The sequence below is a fragment of the Taeniopygia guttata genome, chromosome 4A (genome assembly GCF_048771995.1).
Source record: "Taeniopygia guttata chromosome 4A, bTaeGut7.mat, whole genome shotgun sequence".
In the NCBI taxonomy this organism is placed as follows: Eukaryota; Metazoa; Chordata; class Aves; order Passeriformes; family Estrildidae; genus Taeniopygia; species Taeniopygia guttata.
Genome location: NC_133029.1, coordinates 6,408,498 through 6,433,283, shown reverse-complemented (window position 1 = coordinate 6,433,283; position 24,786 = coordinate 6,408,498). Strand labels below are relative to the sequence as shown.

Here is a 24,786-nt window from a genome sequence, read left to right as displayed (position 1 = left end):
AAGTGCTCTGAAGGCATTTGGAAATCTAGGAATATGGAGTGGGGGTTTTGCTCATGTGAAAAATAACCAGTGTCAAACAGCTACAGCTCCTGAAGTCCTGAATGCCTCAGCTCTAGCTAAAGCTCTATGGGGAAGGTGAACATGTGCCTACATAGCCCACTGTAGATGTGGAAAATACTTTTCTGCTCTAACACATTCATCATTTCCCTGAGTTTCTCATTCACAGCACTTCAGAGCATGGTAATGTAAAAAAACCATGTAGCTCTTTTAATCTATGGAACTTTGATGTGTGTTACCTTTTCCTCCTCTATTTTTTGTTTCCTCTTCTCTTCTACTGCTGCCCTCCGTTGTTCCTCTTTTTGCTTCATTTCTTTTAGCTTTCTCTGCCTTTCTTCTAACTGTTTTTCATACTGGAGTTTTGCTTTTCTCTCCTTTTCAAGGATCTGTGTCTCTTTGGCAGCTGTAAAGATATTTTTAAGAAAAAATTAAAATCAAACTTAGCCATTCATTGATATTGCAATGCAACTTACAAGCAAGGGACTATCCAAGTATAATTCTTACCACCTGAAGTGAAAATGTACAGGAAGATGAGCTTGCAGAGGTGACAACAGACAAGTGACTCCTCTTTAATTCTGTCCCCAAGCTGGAAGTGGAATTAGAACTTTGCCTGCTACTAGGCTTTACTGTCTAGACAGGAATATCAGGATATGTATATTCCCTATATTAAGCATACACTTTTCTTACCAACATAATGGTGCTGCCTCTGTAAGGAAGCAGTAAATTAAAAATGAAAAAGTAGAATTTTTTATGTTGCATCTTTTTTGGTTTTTAAAACAAAATATAATAATATTTAAGGCACTGAGTGACATGATGGGAAGACCCTACAGTTCCTGCATTGGAGTTCAAAATAGTTATATCACCATTCTCTGCAGCCTCCACCAAGGAACAGCTGTGTGCAGTTCAACAGGAAGCCTCAGGTCCTGTGACACACAGCTAGAATTCATAGAGCATTTTCCATGGCCAGACAAATGAAATGAACCAAGAGACCAGATAATCACACCAACAATGCACAGGCAGCATCTACACACAGGGCCCCCAAAATATTTCTGAATTTTATATGCATCATAATACTACCCTGTTCCCATCTTAGGATAACACAATAATTCCTGTTGTGGGTCTTTGCTTTTATGTTGAGAAAGAAACAAACAGCTCAGAGAGACATCGCTCCTCACAATCTGGGAGCCCAAGACCCAGGACTGCAGGGCACATTGTGACCCCTTCATCTCCTGCTACACACACATGCACTGATTCACACCACAAACAGCATAAAGCTGGGCAAGAGTTTTCTGCTGCTATCTAGTCTCAGATTCCCTGCTAAGATAAAGTGTATACTGCTGACACTTCAATACAGGAGTCATTTCAGTGTGCTGGGAAACAAGGGAGGCAGTGTTCAAGGCAAACAAGCCATTCAAGTAGCAAAATCTTTTTTGGTTTTCTCTGAATCAGCATTCTCCAAACATCAGTCTTCAGGGCTATAGGAAGGAGTTCTAAGCTAAAAGTTATATTTTCCAAAGTGTTTTTGTTAGGGCTTTCAATGAGGAATTAGCTAAATTTGCTGGGTGGTCACTAAAAAATTGAAGGTCAGAAGTGACACAGAGCTTCAACAAGCTAAAATTCTCTACAGAGTTCTCTTCTCAAATCAAGAACTTTTTCATTCAGGTTCACAGATGGACACTGATGCAAGACCAAGAGCCGACTTTGTTTCTTGTCCCCAGCAAGCTGACAAAAAGTGACAGAACATGGAAACATTTTAGAAAATGGTATTTTAAGTGAAATATGAAAATACCATGTTGCTTTTCCCGCTCTTCTCTACGCTCCCTGGCCAGTCTTTGCCTTTCTTCTGTTCTTAGCATGGAACCATCTATCACTGTCAAAACAAAAATTGAAGACACATAATTGTCAATGACTTTGAACATTCAAATTTATATAAAATGTCAAAAGTCTTTACTATCAAAAGGAGAATGAAACTTCCTGAGAGATGCACACACCACCAAATCACTGCACACTCTACATAGAGATTAAAAGATACCATCTGAAAAATTCACAGAAAGCTGAACATCCTCCTCTTCCCCCTTTCCATTCCCTCACAACACTATTTTTAATAGGTGCAAGAGAAAGCAGACATCATATTAAAGTCTCCATAGTGACAGTCAAAGGAAAGCCTAAGAAGTCAGATGTGTGAGAACATACCCTCTTCCATATTCAGCCCTGATCCTCATTCTTGTACATATTAACTCCCATGAACAAGAATGACAGGAATTTAGGAAAATGTCATCTGGGAACAGATAGTTCACCTGTCATGACAAATTCAGAGCACTGTAGGACAGCTCATTTGCAGACTAAGCAGAACTAAGACTTAAGCAGTCTTTGCAGGAATAAAAACTTGAATTTCAGCAGGAAGTGATCTGGTAACTTGCCCAGTTACCATCATTATCTTTGCTGTCACGTTCTGCTTACAAAATGGGCAATTTCCATTGAACTCTGAGCCAGTCAAAAACAGAAATCTGTCATCAAAACCAAACCTACAAACCATCTACCAGGTGCTCTGACGCCTCCTGAAGAAAGAGCACCAAACCTCTCTTTAAATATGTTCTTTTCAATCCCTACTAACCCTCGCTTGTGAGCCCAGCACTTCATTAAGAGCAATGACCTGTAATTATACCTGGTTTAGTTGCTGTCTTTATTGAGGTCTGGACTGCAAGAGGGCTAATGCCACTTTGGCTTCTTCTTTCTTCTGCAATGGCTTGGGCTGCAGCAACTGTGAGAAAGAATCAAACCACATTAAGAAAAGCTCTACAACTGAAACTATTAAATAAATATCTAAAATAAATACATAAAATTCTACTTGAGGTCGCTGATGCTTTTATTAAACAACTAACTGAGGGCTGCTCAGCTTCTAAGGAAAAACTTGAGACCGGGCATAGCTTTTCATTGTAAAAACATTTATCAAACCTTATGTTTTAAGACTATAGAGTTTCAAAGATCAAACTTATTAAATAACTCTTCTAGAATTAACTCCATTATTTTGCATAGTTATATGTGACTTACATTTAATAATAGAAACTCCTTGCTACCACATGAGCATCTGTGGGCTGTACACACATATGTAATAGCCCATTAGCACTGCTAGAATAATATTCTAATGAGACCCAAGCAGGAAGAGGTCTATGAAGACCTGTCATTACTTCATGGCATGAAAGAGAAAGGGGATTAGCTGCATAAAGTAAACCATTAAGGGATGTTAACAACATACTTCTGAAACTGGATCTGCAAAAATAAATTTTAATTATAAATTAAGACTCCAAAACAGTAAATTGAGCATTTGTAGAGACCCTTATCTGAGTTTCACCTTATCTGAGTTTCACCAAGGTGACTTCAGCAAAATGCAGGGCTACAACTCACAGATAATCACACAGAAAGGAAATGCTACCAATATTAATTTCACTACATAACAAAACCCATTATCAAGTCAGAGAGACTAATTTAGTGTATCACTCTCCCAGATTTTCTTTGTTTTGGTATCAACCTTCACTAATCACCTCACAGGGTGTGAAGAGTTACAGGGAAAGCAGGCAGGACAACCTGTAAGACAGCATTACCCCAGAGCCCTGCACAGCTCAAACAGAAGTGTCCTCACACGCTGCCACCCTGCTCTCACCTTGGCTGACAGACACTGCAAGCTCAACTGGCTTCCATGGAAAAGCCCAAAATTAGGGGAAACAAGGGAACACAACCCACCCACACATGAGAAAGTTGAGGCCAGTTTTACACAGGAAAGGCAAATCCACAAAAGGAACATGTAACGTGCTGTGATCTCACCCAGAACATGAAGCACCAATAGTACAAATTGCTGTTATATTTTAAAAAAGGAGACTACAACTTTGCCAATGATCTGACTTCCCTTTATTAAGAGGAGTGCAGAATGCAAGAGAGGAAGGAAGAGTCTCCCTCTTCGCCATGCATTGCCATGACAACTATTTGTGTCATGGTAATAACCCTCCCCAAGGCCGTGCCCAAGAACAATCACCTCAAAGTGTTTAATCCCATGTGATTTCAGTGATAAATGCTGATTACAATACTTATTCAGCAATTCTAAATTGTCACCCGCAGCTGTTGCCATGTCTTGAATTAGTTTTTCAGTGCAGCAGCAAACAAAAGTCTTCCTCCAACCCATCCTATACATCTCTGAGGCTCTTTTCACACAAGTCAGAGACCAGACATACTACACGATGACATTACCAAATGGCAAAAAAATAGCTTAAAAAAGGCTCACTGTTTTTTCACTCTAGATCAGACAAGTCAGACAAAATTCTGATTTTTGTACACTGTTGCATGTCACATGGATGGGAATCCAGCCCAAAAAAAAACCACCAAGTGGAGAACAACAGAATTATCTAGTCTAACACAAATGGAAGTGAAAACAGCCAGAGGAAAAGCAGCCCACTGCAGGTGTTCTGAGAGCAGAAATGTACAACCAGGGCATTCATATCCAATGACACCTTTGTACATCACAAAGACTGAAGGAACATAAGCTTCTTCAAATACTACTTAGATCTCAGACAAATACAGAAATACAGGTATATCTTTCCTCAAGGGAGGAGACAGAGCTGCCCAGGAAGCCTGAGCCAACTCAACCCAGGCAGGAAATTATCCCAACAGAACAAAGCCACTCTGCACCTAAACCAGCTTCAGTTAAGACCAACACTGGAATTTTGCCTCACCTCAAAGTTTAAATATCCAAATTTCCATAACAAAGTTATAGTAAAAAGCAACCTACAATTAAGCAGGTACAATATTAATTTTATTTTACTTGCAGAAGTATTTTACTATTAGAAATCTTGCTGAACAAAGCACCCATAATGGATATGGGGGATTATGTATTTATTTACTCAATCAAAACAGTTTACTCAATATACAGCTGGAATAATGTTCATTATTAGAAGGCACTTATTTAAAAATGTGTCACATCTGCAAAGCAATTAGTCAGCTTATTTTAATTAATTAAGGTTGCAAAAGATTACTATTCTATAAGACAGGAAAATGGGTTACAGAAACAGTTCAGCTTGCAGAGGACACAGAGGTGAAAAAACTCTAGAAATACCCAGCCAGAGGTTTTTGCACATCAAGGTTTTTTGTATGTCAGATAAAATATTTTATGTTCACTCCTTCAGTGCTTCATTATTTGCATAGAAACAACGCACTAACACATTTGAAAGTAGCAGATTTAAGGCACAAGGCATGCACCTTCATGCCACATGAATGTGATCCATTTAAGCAACAGAAAGCCAGAGTCAAATGTGAACTGGGGATCTGAACAGAAGATTAATAAAAGGGGAACAGACATCACATTAGATACATGCCTGAGATACGTGAGCTCAATTTCACCAAGCTTCTAGTCAGCAGACAGGTTTTATGGCCCTTGAGTATTTCATGGTAAATTTATAATACAAAACTGTGATTTTCAAAGTCCACATTTTACTACAGTAAAAGAAAATTCATTGCATAGTTGCACTATGCAATCTTTAAGAAATACCTCTCTTATTTTGCTTTGACATGATTACAAAAACCTTAATAATGAATATATTTAAATGGTTTTTGGCAGATACCTATAATTTCTCTGCCTAGATTTCCATAATGAATGTAGCAGTCTGCTGTGGAGTGAAGCTTCATGGAAAAAAAATTTCCACAAAATATATCTCTGTAAAATACAGAGCCTAATACCTCTGTAATGAATTAGGATACCCCAGAACAGGAAACCAGTTAACAACCATTTCACTAGAATCCATATCACATGTTGCATTAATGTGGGGGTGCCTTCATGGACATATTCAGCAAACTCCCTGGAGAAGAAAAATTATCTTAAGAGTCAAATTATATCTCATTTTTATTCAGAGCTTGCCCTCCCACAGTAGTCTTTCACAACAATATTTTGTGATCAGCCTAACGTGTATGTTTATTTTACAGTATTCTACCTTTAAGTGCTCCAGGTAAAATTAATAAAAATATAAGCCATGCATGAGGCTAATAATAATATCTGCATTAAGGCATAATAAAACAGAGCTATTTGAACCATGAAATGATTAGGTAATTTGGGAAGCAGTTTTCCTTCTGTGCCCTCATCACCATTTAGCACCCCAGGTCTGGCCAAGCAAATCAGAGATAAACCAAACCCACAGAAGCACCAGGAGGTGAGATTCTAGATAAATCCAACTCTCCCAATTCCACTTCCAGCTCACGATCCACTGACAGTGCAGGTGCTAAGGTGCCTCCTGAGCATGACAGCACTTCCCTTCCCTGATCAGGTTTCCAATGTGCCCTGAAGAGACCGGTGCTAAAAATAAACCTTGATTTCTATTTCAACCCCTGCACACGGCTAATACCCTTGGCCCCTGCCAAGACTGGCAAAGAACCCACTGCTGTTCTTAGCAAACCTCATTAGGGACTGCAGCACTTCTGGCCCTTCACCCAGCGAGGTCCAGGCCTTCCATCCCATCGCCCGCCCCGTGTCCGTGACCCGGCCGGACACTGCCCCTCGCTCTCCCCTTCCCTCGTGGAACTGCAGAGGAGAGCAGAATGTGCTGACTGTCACAGCAATCCTTCTGCTCCTTATGATTTAATGACTCGTTATGCAAAGCATACGAAAAATCCCAGACTAAGCCTCTGAAAGAAGGGGTGTTAGGAGGGCTCCTGAATGTTAAGCATTGTTACGATTCTAAGTGCGTCCATAAAAGTTTAAAGCAAGCAACAAGAAGCCAATAAGCAATCCATGAATCAAAAGTGAACATTCCAGCAAATTATCTCTGATTTTATAGCAAACTGTGCCAAATCTTCAAGCCTCCAGTTTTGCCTTGCTGAAGTACAGGGAGCCATGTTTGCCAATAGTGATCAGATCTTTTTAATAAGTTTTGTACACACTTTCAGGGAAGATAAGGAAAGTCAGTATTCAAGTTGGAGATTTCTGTGCACTGCGTTTTAAGCTGATTTCCACTCACTAATTAACATAGGTTAAGACAAATGGATGCAAGATCATACGTTTGAAGCTTTAAGAAAAATTAGGTATTGGTTTTTACACCACTACTCCTTCTTCAGATGGCACCAGAGGAAGGATGCACCTTCACAAAAACAAGTGAACAACACAGAAAGTTGCTAATGATGGAGAGAAAGCCCTCTCTGGGTGCACTCCTCTCTTCCCTGTTTTCCCCTTTTCTGTCTTTCCCTGTTGATCCTCACATCGCATCTTTGGGTTGCAAGGACTGACAGGCTCCATAAACAAATACGTGAGCTTCCTGGTAGGCACCTTCTGACGGACCAGCTGGAAGGCAGATGGTTCTCCTGTTTTGTCTGGGCAGCCACCAGATGGGAAGCACGGAGATCTCCAGAAAGCAGTGCACACTCACAGCTTCAGCAGGATAGAAGAGCTTCCTTTTATCTTATCCCTATCCCAGACTCCATTTGCAAACTTTGTCCTATATTTATTCCCTACATAGGATACCTATTTTACTACATTTATGCGCTTTCCTCCCTTTAAGACCATCTCCTCAGCTAATTCTGTACAACATTCTGGTTTTGCTCCCAAAATTCAAGACAGTTCAAGGTGATTTCTTCAGTTCATCACAAGTCTTGATCCCACTGGAAAACCCAATACAAGCATTCCTTTGCGGTATATGAATCAGCAGCTCCACGAGTATTTGAGACATACTTGTAAGAACTTAAGTTTTTACTTATCTTCAAACATCCACATTCAGATTAAGACCTAGAAATATTTTTCTTTTAAAAATCACATGATTAACAAAATTACTTATAAGAAAACCTGCAAAGATACCACTGAAGCAATCTCAAAGATGGATGATACTCATATTATGTATTCAGCCTAGGGCATGACCAGAAAGGCACCAGGAAGATTGCTAGTTAATTTTTGCATTGATCTCTGCACACTTTGCCCTAGGGGAAGCACATAATCTAAAACAAACCTGACTGTGATATCAGCACAGACCAAGGCATTGAAATTTGTCCTTAACAGAATTAGCAGCCATCTCCAGAAACTTTCTGCAGAGATGCTACACCATTGCTCAACAGCCACACCATCCTCACTACCTTCAGTTGTCTGAGCATTACTGAAAACACACCTGTGGAGTCTCACTGACTCCCACTGTACCTTATTCTCTTATTTTAACCTCACTTACGCTGCTCAGCCATGGGTTAGTTACACTTCTTGCTACTTAAAGGAAAAAGCAATTGCCAGTACAATGCTTAGAAAGGACAAAGACGTGTCACCAAGTCTTGCAGAAGCCTTCATAAGGTTAGTAAGAAGCACTATCTGTGCTGTGCACACAGGGCTGACAAGCTAAATCTATCTCCTTCTCTGGAAAAGACATCTGGCTTCCACAATTTGGGGTTCGTTATTAGTGAGGTGTATTATTAGTCATCTCTTGAAAGAAATTAAGTAGAATGACAGCAGCAATTCCGCTCTTGCAAAGACCCCTGTGAACCTTCTAAAGTTTAGCTAAAATATTTACCTGTTTCTGCATACTGGAAATTCCAAAGTATCCTAATACACAAGACTAAAATGAAAGCAGTCTACGCAATGAATATGCCCTTATATAATTTCAAGGGATTCATTGTGAAATTTACTAATTATGTGACACAAACACTTTTATATAGGGGTATACAGATTTAACACTCCCAATTGGACAGAATCACATGCAAGTTCAACAGCTACAGAAGGATCCAAAAGGTAAAATGGAAGATTATGAATAACCAGTCTGCTGTACAAATAATTTTCTCTATTTAATAGCACTGCCCAGTGCCTCAGGAGCACAGATCTTGCTCCTCAATGCTGGACTGGCTCCACACATGCCAGAGCAATCCCACTTTAAACTCCTCTGCACAGCTCAGTTCCCAGTGGAATTCCAGCTCAAGCATTGGCAAAAGCTACAGACAGAAATCAGCTCCCTGCTTTACTCCCCCAGCTCCGGGGCTGCCTAACACTGACTCCTCTTCACACTCCTGCAAGCCATGGCAAAAAGTAACTTCAAGACAAACTCTTGCTCTCTTCTCTTATTTCACATCTGTTTTTTTCATTGTATTGTTTCTTTCTCTTGCTGTGCACTATCTGTAACACTGGCAATAGCTAAATTCTCTCCACAACTTCCCTCTTTCCTGAACAGTCTGGGGTTTTTTTTGCTTGCTAGAAGCACGGCCTTGAAAACGCTTTTGTCCTCTTGTTTGCAGGCTGTGGCTATTGTTTAATTCCCCCAGCCCAAACAATGCCAGCCCAGAGCACAGCCTAGCACTGCGAGTCACAGCGGACTCAGACAAACCCTGTAAAACACCATTTTGAGCTTTCTTTTGGTGCAAGGATAGCAGCTCTTTTACAAGACAGCAATGAAAACTACTGCTTTTGCTTTTTACACTTGATGGATTTCTCATGGAAAATTCAGAGCTCATTCAAACACTGTCTATGTGTTCCAGAAGGAGGGACTAGTGTTGGCATTTACCCCCAAGACACCAGTCTCAAGTCAAACTACTCAATACAGAAAGTGCTGCAGTGCCCACAGTGTGTTTAATGCAGCAAACCCCCTGTCTAAAGCAGAAAAGGGGGATGCAAAATGTAAAAGGAAATAAACTACAAATTTTCTTAAAGCTGTACAGTTCACCCAGCTAATTAAAAAATTAAGACTGTGGGACACTCCAATACGTGCAATGTAAGACCCCCAGCAAAGCAGCCACGAATTAGTCTCTGCCCTAAATAGCCTGAAGGGTAAGTGAAAAGTGGAAAATGGGTGTAAAAAAAGCAAGCAGGAAAAAAGAGCTAAAGAGACAAATAAAGATACCATATTTCTTTCTAAATTAATTACCCATTTAAAGGAATTTGAAAGTGAGCAAGGTGACACTCACTGATCTGGCCTGGAGATGAGTGTCCTTGGTTTTAATGTCTAGAACACAACATACAAAAATGTTGATCAACCCTGTACTGCAAAAATGTTCCTCTAAGAAGTTCTCTTGGCAAAACAAAAGAGAGGGTAAGGTTTGAAATTAATAATTTTTTTTTTTAATTCTATTAAATTACAGTCTTCAAGTATAAAGATTCCTACAGTATTTCTATATTCTTGTAGCCAAGCCCTCTTGGGCTTGGGAGAGGAATTTTAACACTTGGGAGCTTTGAAACACTTGCCCAGAGAACAAGCCACTACAATATCTATTCTCCCTCCCAAGATTCAGGTCAGTGCATTTAAACAACAGAGAGTGTCTGTAAATTAAGAGTCAGTTAAGTACTCATAAAAGAGTATTTTAGAAGTTCCCTGTGAATTATGAAGGCAAAAAAAAAACCACTATGAGAAAAGAGAGGGGTATTCTAAGCATGGCCAGTGGTAAATGTTTTCTTCAAAGGCAACTTCAGCTGGGGATCCTTCACCTAGAAAGCAGAGGTTCCAAACTGACTGAGATATAAAAATAATTTGGATTAAAACAAGTGTCAAGCAACCATGTCAGCCTTCCTTAAAAGCAAAGGTTTCTGTCCCTTTATGCACAGGCATTACGCAGCACGGTGGAGGTTTCTGTCTCTTTCAAACAAAAACAATTCTGAGCAACACTTTTTTCTTCCATGAACCCCACACTCCAGAAAACCTTAAACACCAGCATCTAGAAAGGTTTTGATTATTGGACAGGCATATGCAAACACATTGAAATCATATCATCAATTAAGATTAACCTGGTTGTAAGCTGCATAATTGGAAGTTAAATGGCACTAATTTATTTGTGGCAGACAAGAAATTTGCAGTCCCAGTTGGATTTTAAACTACCACAAGTAATCTGATAAGTCATATCCACAGAAGTCATTAAAATTGCATGGTCAGAATTTTATTTCTCAGAGTCTCCTTTCACAAGAGGACTGCAAGCATCTCCAATTATTTAATCAAATTTAAAGACAGCCAGCAGGTGTTGATACCACTATTATTATAACCAACCTAGATTATTTCTTCCATTTATCTTACAGTAACCCTTCTTTCCTCTCTTATCACCTTTAAGAACTGAAAATTAATAATAGCGTATTACTACTCCCCTGTTTTCTTTTTGAAAAACACAAGTGTATGAAGAAGCAGCAGTCCTTAATTCCAGTCACATTTTAAGAATATGCACAGTTAGGGATAGTGTAAGCCACAGCATCTCTGGGCTCTCACTATTGGAGTCATGACCCTTGCAAGTCATTATTTACTAAACAGTTTCATCTGAATTGAAGCATGGAAGCCAAATTTATATTTTGCACTTTCAACACATGAAGAAATATGTAGAGAATGGAACACTACCTAATAAACTGAAAAAAATATGGTGTATATGTATGGTTTGGGTGGCTTTTTTGTTTGTTTGCTTTTTTCCCTCTCCTTACAGCAAGGAGGATATCTTTCCTGAATGAATTTGGAGAAATCTCAAGAGTTTAAAGTTTTAAATTTGAATAAAACCTTTTATAAACCACTTACAACTGGAGGTAATCTTCAGAATGCCAAGCACCTTAATACATAGCATTCATCTTTCTGAATCAGCACGAAATTATCCCTACTGTGTATGATTGTATTTCCCTGAACAAGAAGAAAATTAAACTAGGGCTCATAACCATCACAATCATATTAAGTTCTCAGCCTGATTTGGGAAGGGTCTCTCACCACTGAGATGTACATGAAATCCAGTTTCTGTGCAGTTCTTTGCATTTATCACCTTGATACTCTGCAAAGCAGTCTTACTACTTTCACACAATAAAGATGGAGCACAAAACCCCTTAGAACTTTCTCCAGAGTTCTGAGGAGTTTGACAAATCAAGAAATTGAAGCCAGACCCAGTGATCATCAGCTGAATGCTCCAGTGATGGGCTGCCTTTGCTCTGCAGATGGGACCTGTACCAGTCACTCATTCAACCATCGCCAAGTAGGACAATAACTGAATGCTCGAGATGCTTTTCATGCAGCACCCCCACATTGTGAGAAACCTGGCAAAGAAATGGTTTCCTTGTCTTGCTGCTTCCCAGGCAAGATCTGAAGCCCACCTCTACTGACAACCACACTGCAAATCCCAAAGGCTTTCAAGGATTCAAATTCATAAGTAAATTCTTTCTTCTTCCCACAAGCAGCTCTGACACAGAGGTCAACTCATCAATTGTCTGACTGACAGATGCTTCTGGATCCCAAATAATTTCCTCTAGACAGCTCTGACCATCTTCTGTTGTGGGACCAAGACTGTACCCAAGAGTTCTCTAGTACTCCTACAGGTGTTGGCACAAGTTTGTATTCCTAAGTTTTGCTTTATAACTGTTATCTATAGACCAGATAAATCTGTGCTTGTCCCTACTTGCTTGAGCAATGAAGTTACACTATTAGTTGTCCATCCATCCTTCCTTTCATGCCAATTCTGTGTACAAGTACTTGGTAAAGCTGTCGCTAAGAACTGCGGTCTGGGCAAAATGGACAAACCCAGACAGTGCCACTTTCACGGGGAGAAAAAACTAATTACATGGAATAAAGCTGTTTATTAGAAAACTTCCAATCAAACTGGGACCTACAGGTCATGGAATTTATTCCTGCAGCTAGATTTTTTTTAAAAGGCACTTTATTTTGTTCCCCAAACCTGAGACAGGTTTCCCAAAAGATGATGCAGGTCTTGGAAAGGAAAATATGCATGAATAGCATTTAAATATTCTGTTTTGAACAACCTTTGCAACAGCAATTCAATATGTGAGTGGAAATCCTGGCAACAGAAAAGGAATACTAAGCTCTAGTAAAAAAATCCAAACATTCTCTACCACCCATACTGTGAAAGACAGGAGTTTTCAGTATTCCAGTGAAAATGAAGACAATAAATGTAGGCTACAGCAGCTTGAATTAAGATATTTTTCCTCTGATTACCCACACTACTCAAGGAAAACCTCACTTACTGGATAAACCACAAGTACTCGACTACTCCCCTCTTCTCACAACTTAACAAGCTCAGCAGTACTTATGGCATTAGAACAGGATCAAAAATTCCTCTTCATCCCTGAGGGATGACAGCAGCAAACATGGATAACAAAAATGGGGTAAGCAACTGCCATCTATGCACTGCTGGTTCAATGTACAACTACAATTAATTTCTAATGTCAAATGATGTTCAGAAATCTTAACTGCCTTCTAGCTGTGGTAGCAGATTCTGCTTTTTGTCACCCACATAAAGGAAACAAGACTGGACAAGTGTGTCAGGGAAGAAAATTATTACAAAGGAACTGTAGAACTGGCACTGCAGGCATGAATTGGACTGCAGAATCTTAATTACAGTTGATACCCAAAGAAGGAGAAACAGCTTTTCCTTACCTCAACAGTAGACTGAATTTAAGAGAATATTTTTATTGCCATACAAAATTGAAGTTGGTTACAAGTGACGCCATGGGATTCTATGTGTGCAAGGCCTAAAAATTAACAAGCACCAATCACCCACAGAACAAAGCAGCATCAAGAGGCTGGTCACAGAGAGCACAAGTGAACAGAACAAGAACCCAGAAGCATCCTGTAATAAGGACCCACAAAGGTACCTATGCAGAGGGTGACTATACAAACAGTATGTAACCACAGCTCTTAGCCAGGCTGCCAGAAGAGCTGTGGTTTCTCAGCAAGATTCTCTTTATTTGTCTTTAAATGTGAGATTCCCAGACACAAGTTCAGTGACAAACGGCCGAAGGCAAACACTGTATTTATTTTGCATGGATGTTTCTCCAGATTGATTAAGACAGCAAAGTACACAACTGCCCACAGAGCAGCAGAAACTGGGTGGAAGCATTCTTTTTAGCAGGTATTTTGGAGCTGAGGAGTCCCCCCACGCAGCCAAGTGAGCTCAGACAAGCAGGAAGTTCTATCCCTCCCCAAACACCCGAAGGGGAGCGTGGGACTGAACATCGAGGTTTCTTTGGGTGTCTTTTTTTTTTTTCTTACATCTTCTCCAAACAGCAGCGATATCAGACTTGGCTGCTACTCACAACTTCTCCAAAGAGCACCAAATTATCCTGCAAATTCCACCGTCAACCACTGGATTGCAAGGACGATTTCTAAACATCATTTGCTCTCTCCAGAGAGTGCTACTGACTAAAAGTCGGGAGCAGAGCTGCAGCAGCCTGTGAGCTCACAGACAGCATTGATTCACTGCACATTAGCACTGACTTTATCTTTGAGCACATAACTGCTACAAATGCATTCTATGTACACTAAAGTTCAGATTCTGGTTCAGTGACTTCTACCCCCTCAGGGAAAAAAATTCAAGGTCTAGTCTTTCCAGGATCTAGTGAGGGAGGTTGTTTTTTCAACATGATGTGCATATTACAGCATGTGCATATCTGAAGGGAGATGGAGCTGCTTGGCCCAAGGAACACTTCCTCTCTGATTTTGGGACTAAATCTAGGTCATGACAGCTGTAACCAAATATGGGTGCCCATCCTTAGAAAAATTTAGCAGCCACCATGTAAGTGCATCCCATATGCAAAATAAAATTCAGCAGTTCTAGCAGGAAGAATAAGGTTCAGACAGACTTAGCCTGTGCAGGTGAGAACTGCTATCTTTTGGCAGATCTTTATCCTTCTTGAGCACTGAACTGTCTTAATTTTGAAACAGAAACAAAAGGTAATTAAATAGTATTACCAACACCCAACACGCTGAAGAAGAATTCTAGATGAGAGTTGTGCATTCAGGACCCTTTGCCAACACTCCTCTTTATGTAATTAACAGATACACTGAAAACAATCATGCAGGAGGCTCTCAAGAATAGATGCTGCACATAGTCCTAGTTAGTTAACTTAGATCAAACCACAAGTCTCTTTACTTTTTTCTTTTTTTCTTCTTTTTTTTTTTTTGTGACTGGGATAAGTAAATGTTTATACTTTCTAATGGCTCACCCACAAAACTTTTGCATAGAAATGTACCACTAAATGTTGCTGCAAACACATATCGTGCATGCACAGTACTCATTGTAGAGTATATTATTAAGAATAACTATGCACATAAGCACAGCCAAAGACAAAACCAAAGCAGAGCTTCTTCAGCCCTCTTATAACACCAGTTAAAAAAAAAAAAAAAAAAAAGTGAAAAATAAAATCAGGAATTATTCAATCTTTGATTCGAAATCAGTGCCAGGGGCTGTCTCTGCCTTCTGCACTCGGGACCGAACACATCGCTGGGGCAAACCCTCTGAAAGCAAGAGCCAGCACAGACACCGACAAGTTGGGAGAACGGGTGAGAAACGGGCGGCTCGTGCAGCGCAGCCTCCCCGCACCGCCTCCGCCGCTGCCCACGGGCTGCGGGAGGTCCCGACCGGCGATCACCGCCCGGAGCCGCGGGCAGCGCGGAGCGGGCGGGCAGCGGGGCCGCAGCCCCGGCGGCCTCCACCGGCGGTGCCCCTTCCCCGCCCCGAGACGGGGCCGGACGTCTAGCGGGGCGGCCAGGGTTGGGGGGCGGCCGGCGCCAGCCGCGCCCTTGGGCCGCCGGACCCCCCCATACACACCCCCCGTGCTACCCCTCCCTGCCCGCTCTCACCCATCTGCTCCCGCAGCCCCTTCAAGGAGGAGGAGGAGGAGGAAGCGCAGGACGGGGGCGCCGCACCGCCCTCCGCCATCTTCAGCGCCGGGCCGCGGGAGTGCCGGGCGGGCCGCGGGGCGCGGGGCGCAGTGCGCAGGCTCCGCCCGCTCCCGCCCCGCGGGCACCGGGAGCGCTCCCGCGGCCATCCGGGGCGGCCGAGGCCGGCGCCGGGCAGCGCTGCCACAGCGACCGGGCTGCCGCAGCGGGTCCGGCCGGGGGCTCGAGCCTCCTGCAAAGCCGGGGAACCTCCTGCAAGGGCCGGGGGACCTCCTGCAAGGGCCGGGGAACGAGTCTGCTGAGCAGCGGTGGGGCAGCCGGGGCTCAGGGGCTCAGGGGGACCTCATCACCCCCGGCAGGAGCGAGCCGGTCTCGTCTGCCGGGGCTGCTGCGAGAGGAGCGGAGGAAACGGCCTTAAACGGCCCAGCAGAGATTGAGAGTAGGAAAAAGGAACCCACTGTTCAGGTGGGCAGGTGTTGGAACAGGCTGCGCAAGGAGGCGGTGGAGTCACCGTCCCTGGAGGTGTTTAAGAGATGTCTGATCTGGCGCTGAGTGATGTGGTTTAGGATCATGGAATTGTCAAGGAGGGAAGAGGCCTTCGAGATCATCAAGTCCAGCCACCCACTCACTCAACGCTGGCACTGCAACCACTAAACCACATCACTCTGTGCCAGATCCAGAAACCTCTTAAATATGCCTTTGGTTTAGTGGTTTAGGGGTTGAATATTTTGAATGTTCTGTGAACATCTGCCAACGGGGCCGATAGAATTGAGCATCCCATGGGAGCCATCATGGTCCCCAGTGACCGGTGCTGAGGGGAGCCTGGCTCTGCTGGCCGGCTCCAGGCTGGGTGGGCATAGGACAGCTCCCCAGATGTCTCACATGGCAGGGGCAATTTGTGTCCCCACAGCAATTGCAAATGTCATCCCAACACTTCAAGAGACCTGGAACTGGATGGTCTTTAAGATCCCTTCCAACCTAAACTAATACGTTATTAACCATGATTAATTGCCTCCCGTCACAGAGCTCAAGGAGAGATGCTGCTCTAGCTGGTTATCAATAAATTTGGGAATAATCTCATTTTGCCACTGAGTTTATGCTCTGAGAAGAGTGAATGTAAAGCAGCATCCATGGCCATTCCAAAGGGCAGGCTTTGGGCCTTGTGCAGGAAACTCCCTTTGCAATCATGAACAGAAAGTTTGCCTGCCAGTGGGCCAAAAAGTTAACCCATAGTTGTGATGAATGCAGAAAAAGTAGCAGTAAGATCAGGTAGTATTTCAAGAGAACAAAAAAGGAACCTTTTATATATTCCATGTAGGGCTTCATTTTAGTTTATATGTTCTGAATGCTCAGACCACAGACTTGCCCTGTTCTTTGTTTCTTTTTTTTTATGTTGGCTATATGTGTATGTGAGCAGAATCTTTTGTTTTTTCAGTGTTAATGGAATGTCAATTATTATTAGTAGTATTTAAAACAAAAGGGCAGCTAGAGGGGAAAAATCCCTACACATTCAATGCCAAATTTCCTAGGTTTATATTTATAATATATGGTAATAACACCTTCCTACTTAGTAATCTCCATGTCCTTTATACACATGCTGAAATCAAATTTCACCATTCCGCTGAGAGACATTCAGATGTTATCCTCATTTTACAGATGAGAAGACTGAGTCATTGAAATCAAAGTCTCTGGTTATGTCATGAACAAAGCAGCACAGCAAAAATGTTTCTTGATTCCTTTTTCTGTATCCATGTATTTTTCCATCTTCCTTTAATCAGCAGCTATCAGAAAATATCACCAAATTGTTTGTATTTGTTCTCAATAGCATAAAATACAATATGTGTGGTATGAAAAAATGGTCAAACTACCTGACAGAATGTAATTTTTGTTTTGCAAGCCCCAAAAGTAATGTGCAGTTATGGGGCTGCACTTTTCATATCTGTAATAATAAAGTGTTCATTAATGTTTTGAGGTGCCTCTGAATTTTTATTAGGTTACAGTTATTTTCCTTAACTTTCCCATTTAACACACTATGCAATAAAAGGGGTCAGAGTCTATTTATACAATTTTGTTCCTCTGAGAAAGATGAGACAACTGGGATGGGAGCAATCACACTGAAAAGCATGCTTGCAAACAGAATGGACAACTAAAATTCACTTCCAAATGAGATGGCATTTTCTTTTCTTTCCATTTCAACTGACACATCTGTGAGTGGTCTCGCTGCTTGCAATTTGACAAGCCTGATATTCTGCATGTGCAAAGCTTCATAGAAGGAGGTATGAATTACAGGAAGGAAAAAAAACCAAGTGTTGCACACTCAGGATGTTTGTGGTGGTGCAGTGGAGGCTGTAAAGTTAAAATAAAAAGACCAAGCACATATAAATTTATGAGAGATAAAAGGACTCTTGAGGTAGAAGCCGGGCATTGTCCCTCCCTGCTCTCCATATATCTACATACTGCTTGACAAGCATATCTTTTATCTTTAAGCACACAGGAACTGAGCTGAGAAAATCTGCACCAGTGTGGAAAATACGTTATCTTTTTTCTCCGATGAGCAGAGTGTTGCAGCAATTGTAAATGTAACATTTGTTATAATAATGTTATTTCCTTTTAGACTTTGTTTCTCAGATTTTCAGGTCAGTCATGCAATTATTACTGCTTTTGCATTTTTGGTGGAACTTCATTAAAATTTTGACCTCACATGGATTCAGCAGGAATTGGAATTGCCTTTCAATTTTGCAGCATTTGCAGATTTGATTGTAGGAGCTGATTTATCCTAATCCTTGAAAGACTGTCCTTTTTTCCATGTCCCTGTGGAAAAACGAATAATTTAATTTTACAATAATTTCTTCTGTCCTTAGTTTTTATGTGATAGTTTCTGACAAGTCTTCAAAGCTGTTTCAGGCTGAATTATGATGGGGGCATATTGGCATTGTGAGCTCAGAATCAATAGAGCCCTGGCACTGCATGCAATGTGAGATTCCAGGGGGTTATACTATCCTTTTCAGTTTCAGAAATACTGAAAGTAGTTTGGATAATAATGGCTGAAATTAGCCAGGTAGAAGCTTGCACATGAGATGACCCAGATGCAAAAAGAAATGCCCAGAGAATACCAAAGCCACTGATAGATCTGGGGAGGGTGCCAGAGGAAGAAGCACCCACCTATTAATTTATTCCTTACCCTGTTTCCCAAAGTATCCATTGTTACACAGTATTAGATGTTGTGCTTCTCTGGACTCAGTCTGAAATCTGATATAGTGGTTCAAGAAAACAGCCCCCAGATTTTCTGTGAGACTTCAGGTCCTAATTCCTGTGGCCATTGAAGTATCTAACAGTAAAATGTTTTCATGTATTCAGTTTTATTTGTGTCAGAGTCATCCTGAATAAGAGCTAAAACAAGAAACCAGGGAAATTAAATGTATTTTTATATTTATATCCATGTGTAAGATTTTGAAAAATTATGAACAAGTATTTCAAAATGTTTTAAGTCCAAAAGTGTAAGGTCTGTATTGTGACAGATTACAGTGGGTTTCCTGTGGTGAATGTAACTGTCGTGGCTGATGGAAAGAAAATTGATGGCATGAAAATTACTGTAGCTGCCCAATATTCTTTCCAAATGGTCTTTAACTGCACATTCGTGCTTATTGCTCTCCTGCTGGGACAAATACCTGCAAACCACGGTGTTACTAATACATCTGTATGCTTAGGACCTCATTTCTCACCTCTGGCTCAAGTTCACTTGTATTTATCTGGGTGAATAATTCCTTAGTTGTGAAGTTATTAGACGGTATTGCCTAATAGAAGAGATACAGAGTGCAACTGTTAGTTTGTCCTTGTCCCAGTATGTTTATTAGTTACCTGGATGATAGAATGGGAAGAATTCCTTTATCATTTGTATGCACTGCTGATATGGTAGACTACAAGCATAGAATTCAGAATTATCCTGAAAGTTAGAGATACAGTCCAGGAGAAGACGAGGGTAAATAGGGACTGATGCAAGAGAAAACATTTAGACAAGAACAATTCAGCATGGAAAGGCAGGACAGAGGACAGCTTGCTAATAGCAGATAGAGCAGAAAATAATCTGGGATGTCACAAGCTGAGCATGAGTCAACAGTGGCCTGGTGTTGTGAAAAGGGAAGTGCCCCAGAGCAGGGACAGAGGGTGGGCTCTGGGACACACAGCCCCCCTCTGCTCATCAGCAGCACTGGGGAGCAGCAGGACCACTCTGGGGGTGCTGCCCAAGAAGATAAAAACTAGCTGAGGAACATCTAGAGCAAATGAGAAGAAATAATGAAAGGATGAATGAAGGAAGTTAAAGAATTGGATTTTTTTTTCAGTCTAATGAAGAGGTAGATGAAGGGTGATACTCTGCTTTCTTTGAAACAGAGATAGTAAAAGATGATTGATGTGATTTTAATCAGGGAAGATTATTTGATTTCAAGGAAAATATCATCAGGAAGGGGTAGGGAAATAATAGTGGGATAGATTTCTGGGGAAGCAGTAAAGCTCCATCATGGGGGTGTATCTGGGTGAGTGTTAGCCCAGAAAGACAGGTCTGATCAGAGGGACCCCGTGACCTCTTGAGCTCTGTCTCAGCTCTGTGTTTCTGGGATTCTGGCACTCCTACTTATGCCTTTTGGGACTATTGGCCAGAACAAGTGTTATTCACTGCAAGGGCTGCAGAACTGCCTTCTAAAATTAGACAGAGTGTTCTAAGCAGTGACAAAAGATAAATGAGTTCAAGGGAAGACATGGGGTGGTCATGTGGCTGCTTGGTTGGCTGGCAGAAAGGTTTGATGCTTCAGTGCCTGACACCAATTCTGTGTCTGAGATCATCCTTTCTGTAAAATAGTACAGTAAGGGCAGGAGAGCAATTTACACAGAAGGCAATTAAGAGAGAAAGAACATGCACATGTAATATATGGAAATAGATCCTCTGCTCTCCTGTCTGCCATACTGTGCCTGCCCACAAGTTCTCACTTCATAGAATTACACCTATGTGTTGTCTTAGAAAACATATTCCCATACAAACTTAAGTGCTTGCAGGGGTCAAAATAGGGATAAGTAAGTGTGTTCTCACCATCTACCATCTTTCCAGGGTTTATTTACCTATTTATTTATTCTGTGGCTTTCCATCCAGCATAAACTCTCTCTGAGGCTGGCAGTTGCTGTATTGTGTGGGTGTGTCTGGGAGGTTGAGCACACTGAAGACAGTAAACAAAAAATAGTAGATTATAAAAGTTAAGCTCCTAGGCCACTTCTTGTGACAGTGGCTGCCTAACAGTGTGTGTCAAAACTGCATCTGTTCAACCAAACTGAGATGCTCTGTGCTCAAGTTCTCACTGCATGTGTCATCACTGGCTATTTATTTGTGTTACCACACGGTCTGGGAGCCTGCAGGAATAATGAGTAAACACAGACCACAGTAGGCTGCTCTCTTCCCCAAACCTTGTCCTGAATTTCCTAAGGAGCTATAGAGCTGCTGGATAATTTTTAAAATAACTTACATATTTGTTTCCCTCTTGCCCTGCTCTGATTTGGAGCAGTACATTCCCCAAAGGAAAGACTAAGAGGAGAATCAGCTCAATCAATTTTCTCAAGGTACAAATCCCATCACACTGAGTCATTGTACAAATTCAGCACTGGCTGTGAAGGTTCCAGCATCTCCCTTTGCCTACAGCACAGTGTGGTAATTATTACTGAATCATTTGAAATTATCCAGAATTTCAATGTGATTGCTATCAATGGCACTAGGTAATATGATTTCAACAAGCTGAACACTGATATGGTAATCCTTATCACTTCTAATGCCAAACAATTTAATCTTATCACCATGTCCTGATGAGATAATATATTTCAGTAGGGCTTTTTATGAATATTTTATTATTCCAAGTGGTGTTAAGATAAATCACTGATGTGAGTTACAGTATTTTCTTAACAGTGCTATGCATCTGACTGAAAGGACATTTTTTGAAGACTCTTAAAAGACTTCTCAAATCTATGTAATGATCTAAAAATCTGACTGATTGACCCCTGCCTAGAAGTGAGCACTTATGGGAAATATGAGAATACAGAATAATTTTTCAGTTGTTTGAGCATGAAAATATTTCTAAGTAACTTAGCACTGCTTAGATGTTTTTCTCTGTAACAGTTTGAAGGCCGTTGCTTTTGAAAGATCAGTTGTCCAGGAAGTCTCCTTGGACAAAAAGAAGGAAAGCCAGTCATGCAAATTTTATTCTGTGCAGAGCTCCTTGGCAGAGAACAGGAGAGCCCCTGGTAACTGCCTCACTGCCTTTGGAAAAAGCAAGAATAAAGAGCAGGTTGTAGTGATGATGGGGAATATTCTTAGTGCAAGGACAGAAACTTGGTCTGAAGTATTTGCCTCCCTAAATTGATGTAGGATATTTCCTTGGGGTTTGAAGGGTGGCTCTTCCTGCAGCAAGAATAAGATTTGTCAGGAATCATTCCCATTTCCCAGACTCTGTGCAAACTTTTTTTGCTTCAGACTGCCACCTGCTCTCCCTACATTTCCTGGCAAGCCTGGATTTAACAGCCTCACTACATTGTCTGGATTCCCTGCAGAGGTTTGGGACAGGCAATGTGCTGCCTTTGGCCAGCCATTCCCATGCTAAAGGAAAGTGAACTCGAGCCAAGGAGAGCCCTGGAAATTATGGTTACACTGTCCTGCTCACAAAGGAAGAGAGAACAAAGAAATGGCTTTTCAGCAGCAGCAGCAACAATCCACCAAAAATCTAATATTTGTTTTATGAATGCACTTGATTTATGGAGCTAATTTAATCAAAATTTTAATGTTCGGCAGTATTTTGGCATTCACCTACCTGAAAATCCCTCCTTTATCCCAATGCCTTCTAGCTGCTGTTCCAAGCAGCTTGTAAGGGAAGTGGGCACTAACAAGTTGTGTTTTAGGATGACTTTCTCCAGTTTGCTTTCCTCTCTCCCCAGGGTCAGATGCTCTTGGTGTGGGATAGGTGCTGTTGGGGCTGCACCATAAATGCCCATACATGAGTCTGGCACAGGGAAGTGCTGGCTGCATTTACCCTGCTGAGAAGCTGTGGTTTCATTTCTCACCTGGAAGCAAGAACCAGTTACTCCCAAGTGTTAATTCTGCTGTTGAATTTGCCTCTCCCCATTTCAATTAATCCAGTCTTACCAAGTTCAATATGGAGTAATTTTTCAAGAAAAATTTTCAGCTCTTGGATTACTTAATCAGTTTTAGAAGACAAATGTCATATTGAAATAATGTTTAGGCAAACAGCAATATTTCTTTCTATAAAAAATTTATTTGGAGAAGAGCTTTAGCAGTGTGGTTGCTACTGAACTCTACCGTGTTCCTTCCTGTTTTGGCTTGGAATTTGCTGCTTTGGCAATTCTCACTGGCTCCTTACATGGCTTGGAAAGACCCTGGTCTCACAGGCTGCTTCACCATAGACCCTACCTTGTCCTCCCATGAAATGGGCCCTCTGCTCCTGCCCAGCTGAATGAACTGAAGTGGGATTCTGCAGGGACAGCGGGAGGCCCCTGCCACGGTTTGGGACTGTAGCACTGTGAAGCTCCTGTATTCCAGCACAGGAAGAGGGCAAGGAGATAAATGACTCCAGTGTTTGTTTGTTTGTTTTGCCTAAAGAAGGTTCTTTGTAAGCGTATTCCACATGAGAATTCTCCTAGCCACGTAAATAGATCCCTTGTGTCTGATTTTAAGTCTCTGTATATTGTTCCTTGTGCAACGGCTTAGAAATACTTTGGAGGCATTATCTGGGAGCTTTTATGGCTTCTCTCACATATTTCCTTTGCCTCCCTGCTCCTACACATCCATGCACACACAGTGAGAAATGCAGGGTTGGATTCTGATCAGACTTCTGCTCATTTTACACACACAAAGCTTTCTCTTTTCACTTTTTCGTTTTCTGAATTTCACCCATAAATCACTTTTGAACCCACTAGGCAGCTCCTTATAAACACTAGCCCAACATGAGTTGTGCTACTGAGCTCCTCAGACTCCAGAAGGAGAGGTAACTGGCCAGATTTGGAGCTGAGAGACTTAAAACACAAGAACCAGCCCATCTGTGGCCAGTTTCCCTGCCTGGTGGGGCTGTTTTGTGAGGTTGTTACTACAGAATCACAGCAGTGCCATTTATTCTCGACACTGTGGATGGCATTGCAGGGACAGCCCTAACAAATCACGTGCATCACAAGCAGGTTTTCCATTTGGGTTGGTCTTCATAAAAAGCTCTGACTGGTGGAGTGGAGCAAGAAGAGAAAGACCAGATGTTTCTCCTTGAGCATTTTCTGATTGTGTGTCCCTCAAAAGTTAACCATTCCATGGTTCCTTTGGCTTCATGTTTTATTTAATGTCAGTTGTGAAGTCTTCAAGAGTAAAATCTAAGAAAGCATTTTCTAGCTTTTCTAGCAGAACACATTTCAAAATGTGGCTGTGAGCTGCAAAAGAATTAGGCTTTACACCAGAGAAAAAGGACATGCTCTCCACTTAATAAAATTAATTAATCAAAATTACTATTATAAAATGATCAGTTTTTAATGGGCAGGTACCAAGAGGTGCCTGCATGGACTGTGTGAAGGTGATTGATGTGAGGCTGGCTATCTGTGTGAGTCCTTTCTGTGGTGTTTTGGAAGTCAGAGACACAAATCATGCAGATGCTGAAAGTCTGGCAGTGGCACTCTGCCTGCAGAGCCAATCGTTACCCAGCCCCTCCAAAGCAATCAGGGATGTGCTCTGCAATTAGACCCCAGTGTAGCTGTCAGTAATGAGCACTGGCTCTGTTCCTGGAGCACTGTGAGTGTAAAATAATAGGTAAGTTTGCCATGATGAGTATCATGTTATGGGCAGCAACATGAAGGATTGTAGCCCTCCATGAAATCCATTCTTTCCAGTCTGGTGCCCTCTAGATCTACATTTATTTACATCTTTGGCAAGGACACAGATTTCTTCCTTCCAGAAATGTAAGGGCCAAACTAGCAAGACATTTAAATATTTCTGAAATAAATGAGATGTAGCATAGCGTGTAGGAATATTTTAGATATATTTTATGGCAATGCTAGGTGATAATTTATATTGTGTTTATATTTATATTACTCTAGAGGGTAATTCCCTTCCATACCCCTGTAC

At 41.5% G+C, this 24,786-nt stretch overlaps 1 protein-coding gene across 1 annotated transcript in view; it reads right to left on the bottom strand.

The window, feature by feature from the left end:
- MAP7D3 (MAP7 domain containing 3) overlaps nucleotides 1-15,813 on the bottom strand; it is a 40,784-nt gene extending 24,971 nt beyond the window's left edge. The window contains exons 1-4 of the mRNA XM_030272511.4: nucleotides 15,600-15,813; nucleotides 2,723-2,818; nucleotides 1,847-1,927; nucleotides 297-460 (exon numbers count right to left, since the gene is read on the bottom strand). Of these exons, the coding sequence (XP_030128371.4) occupies nucleotides 297-460; nucleotides 1,847-1,927; nucleotides 2,723-2,818; nucleotides 15,600-15,678 (420 nt within the window). The 5' untranslated portion in view covers nucleotides 15,679-15,813. The remainder of the gene's footprint in view (nucleotides 1-296; nucleotides 461-1,846; nucleotides 1,928-2,722; nucleotides 2,819-15,599) is intronic.
- Between the last annotated feature and the right edge of the window lie 8,973 nt (nucleotides 15,814-24,786).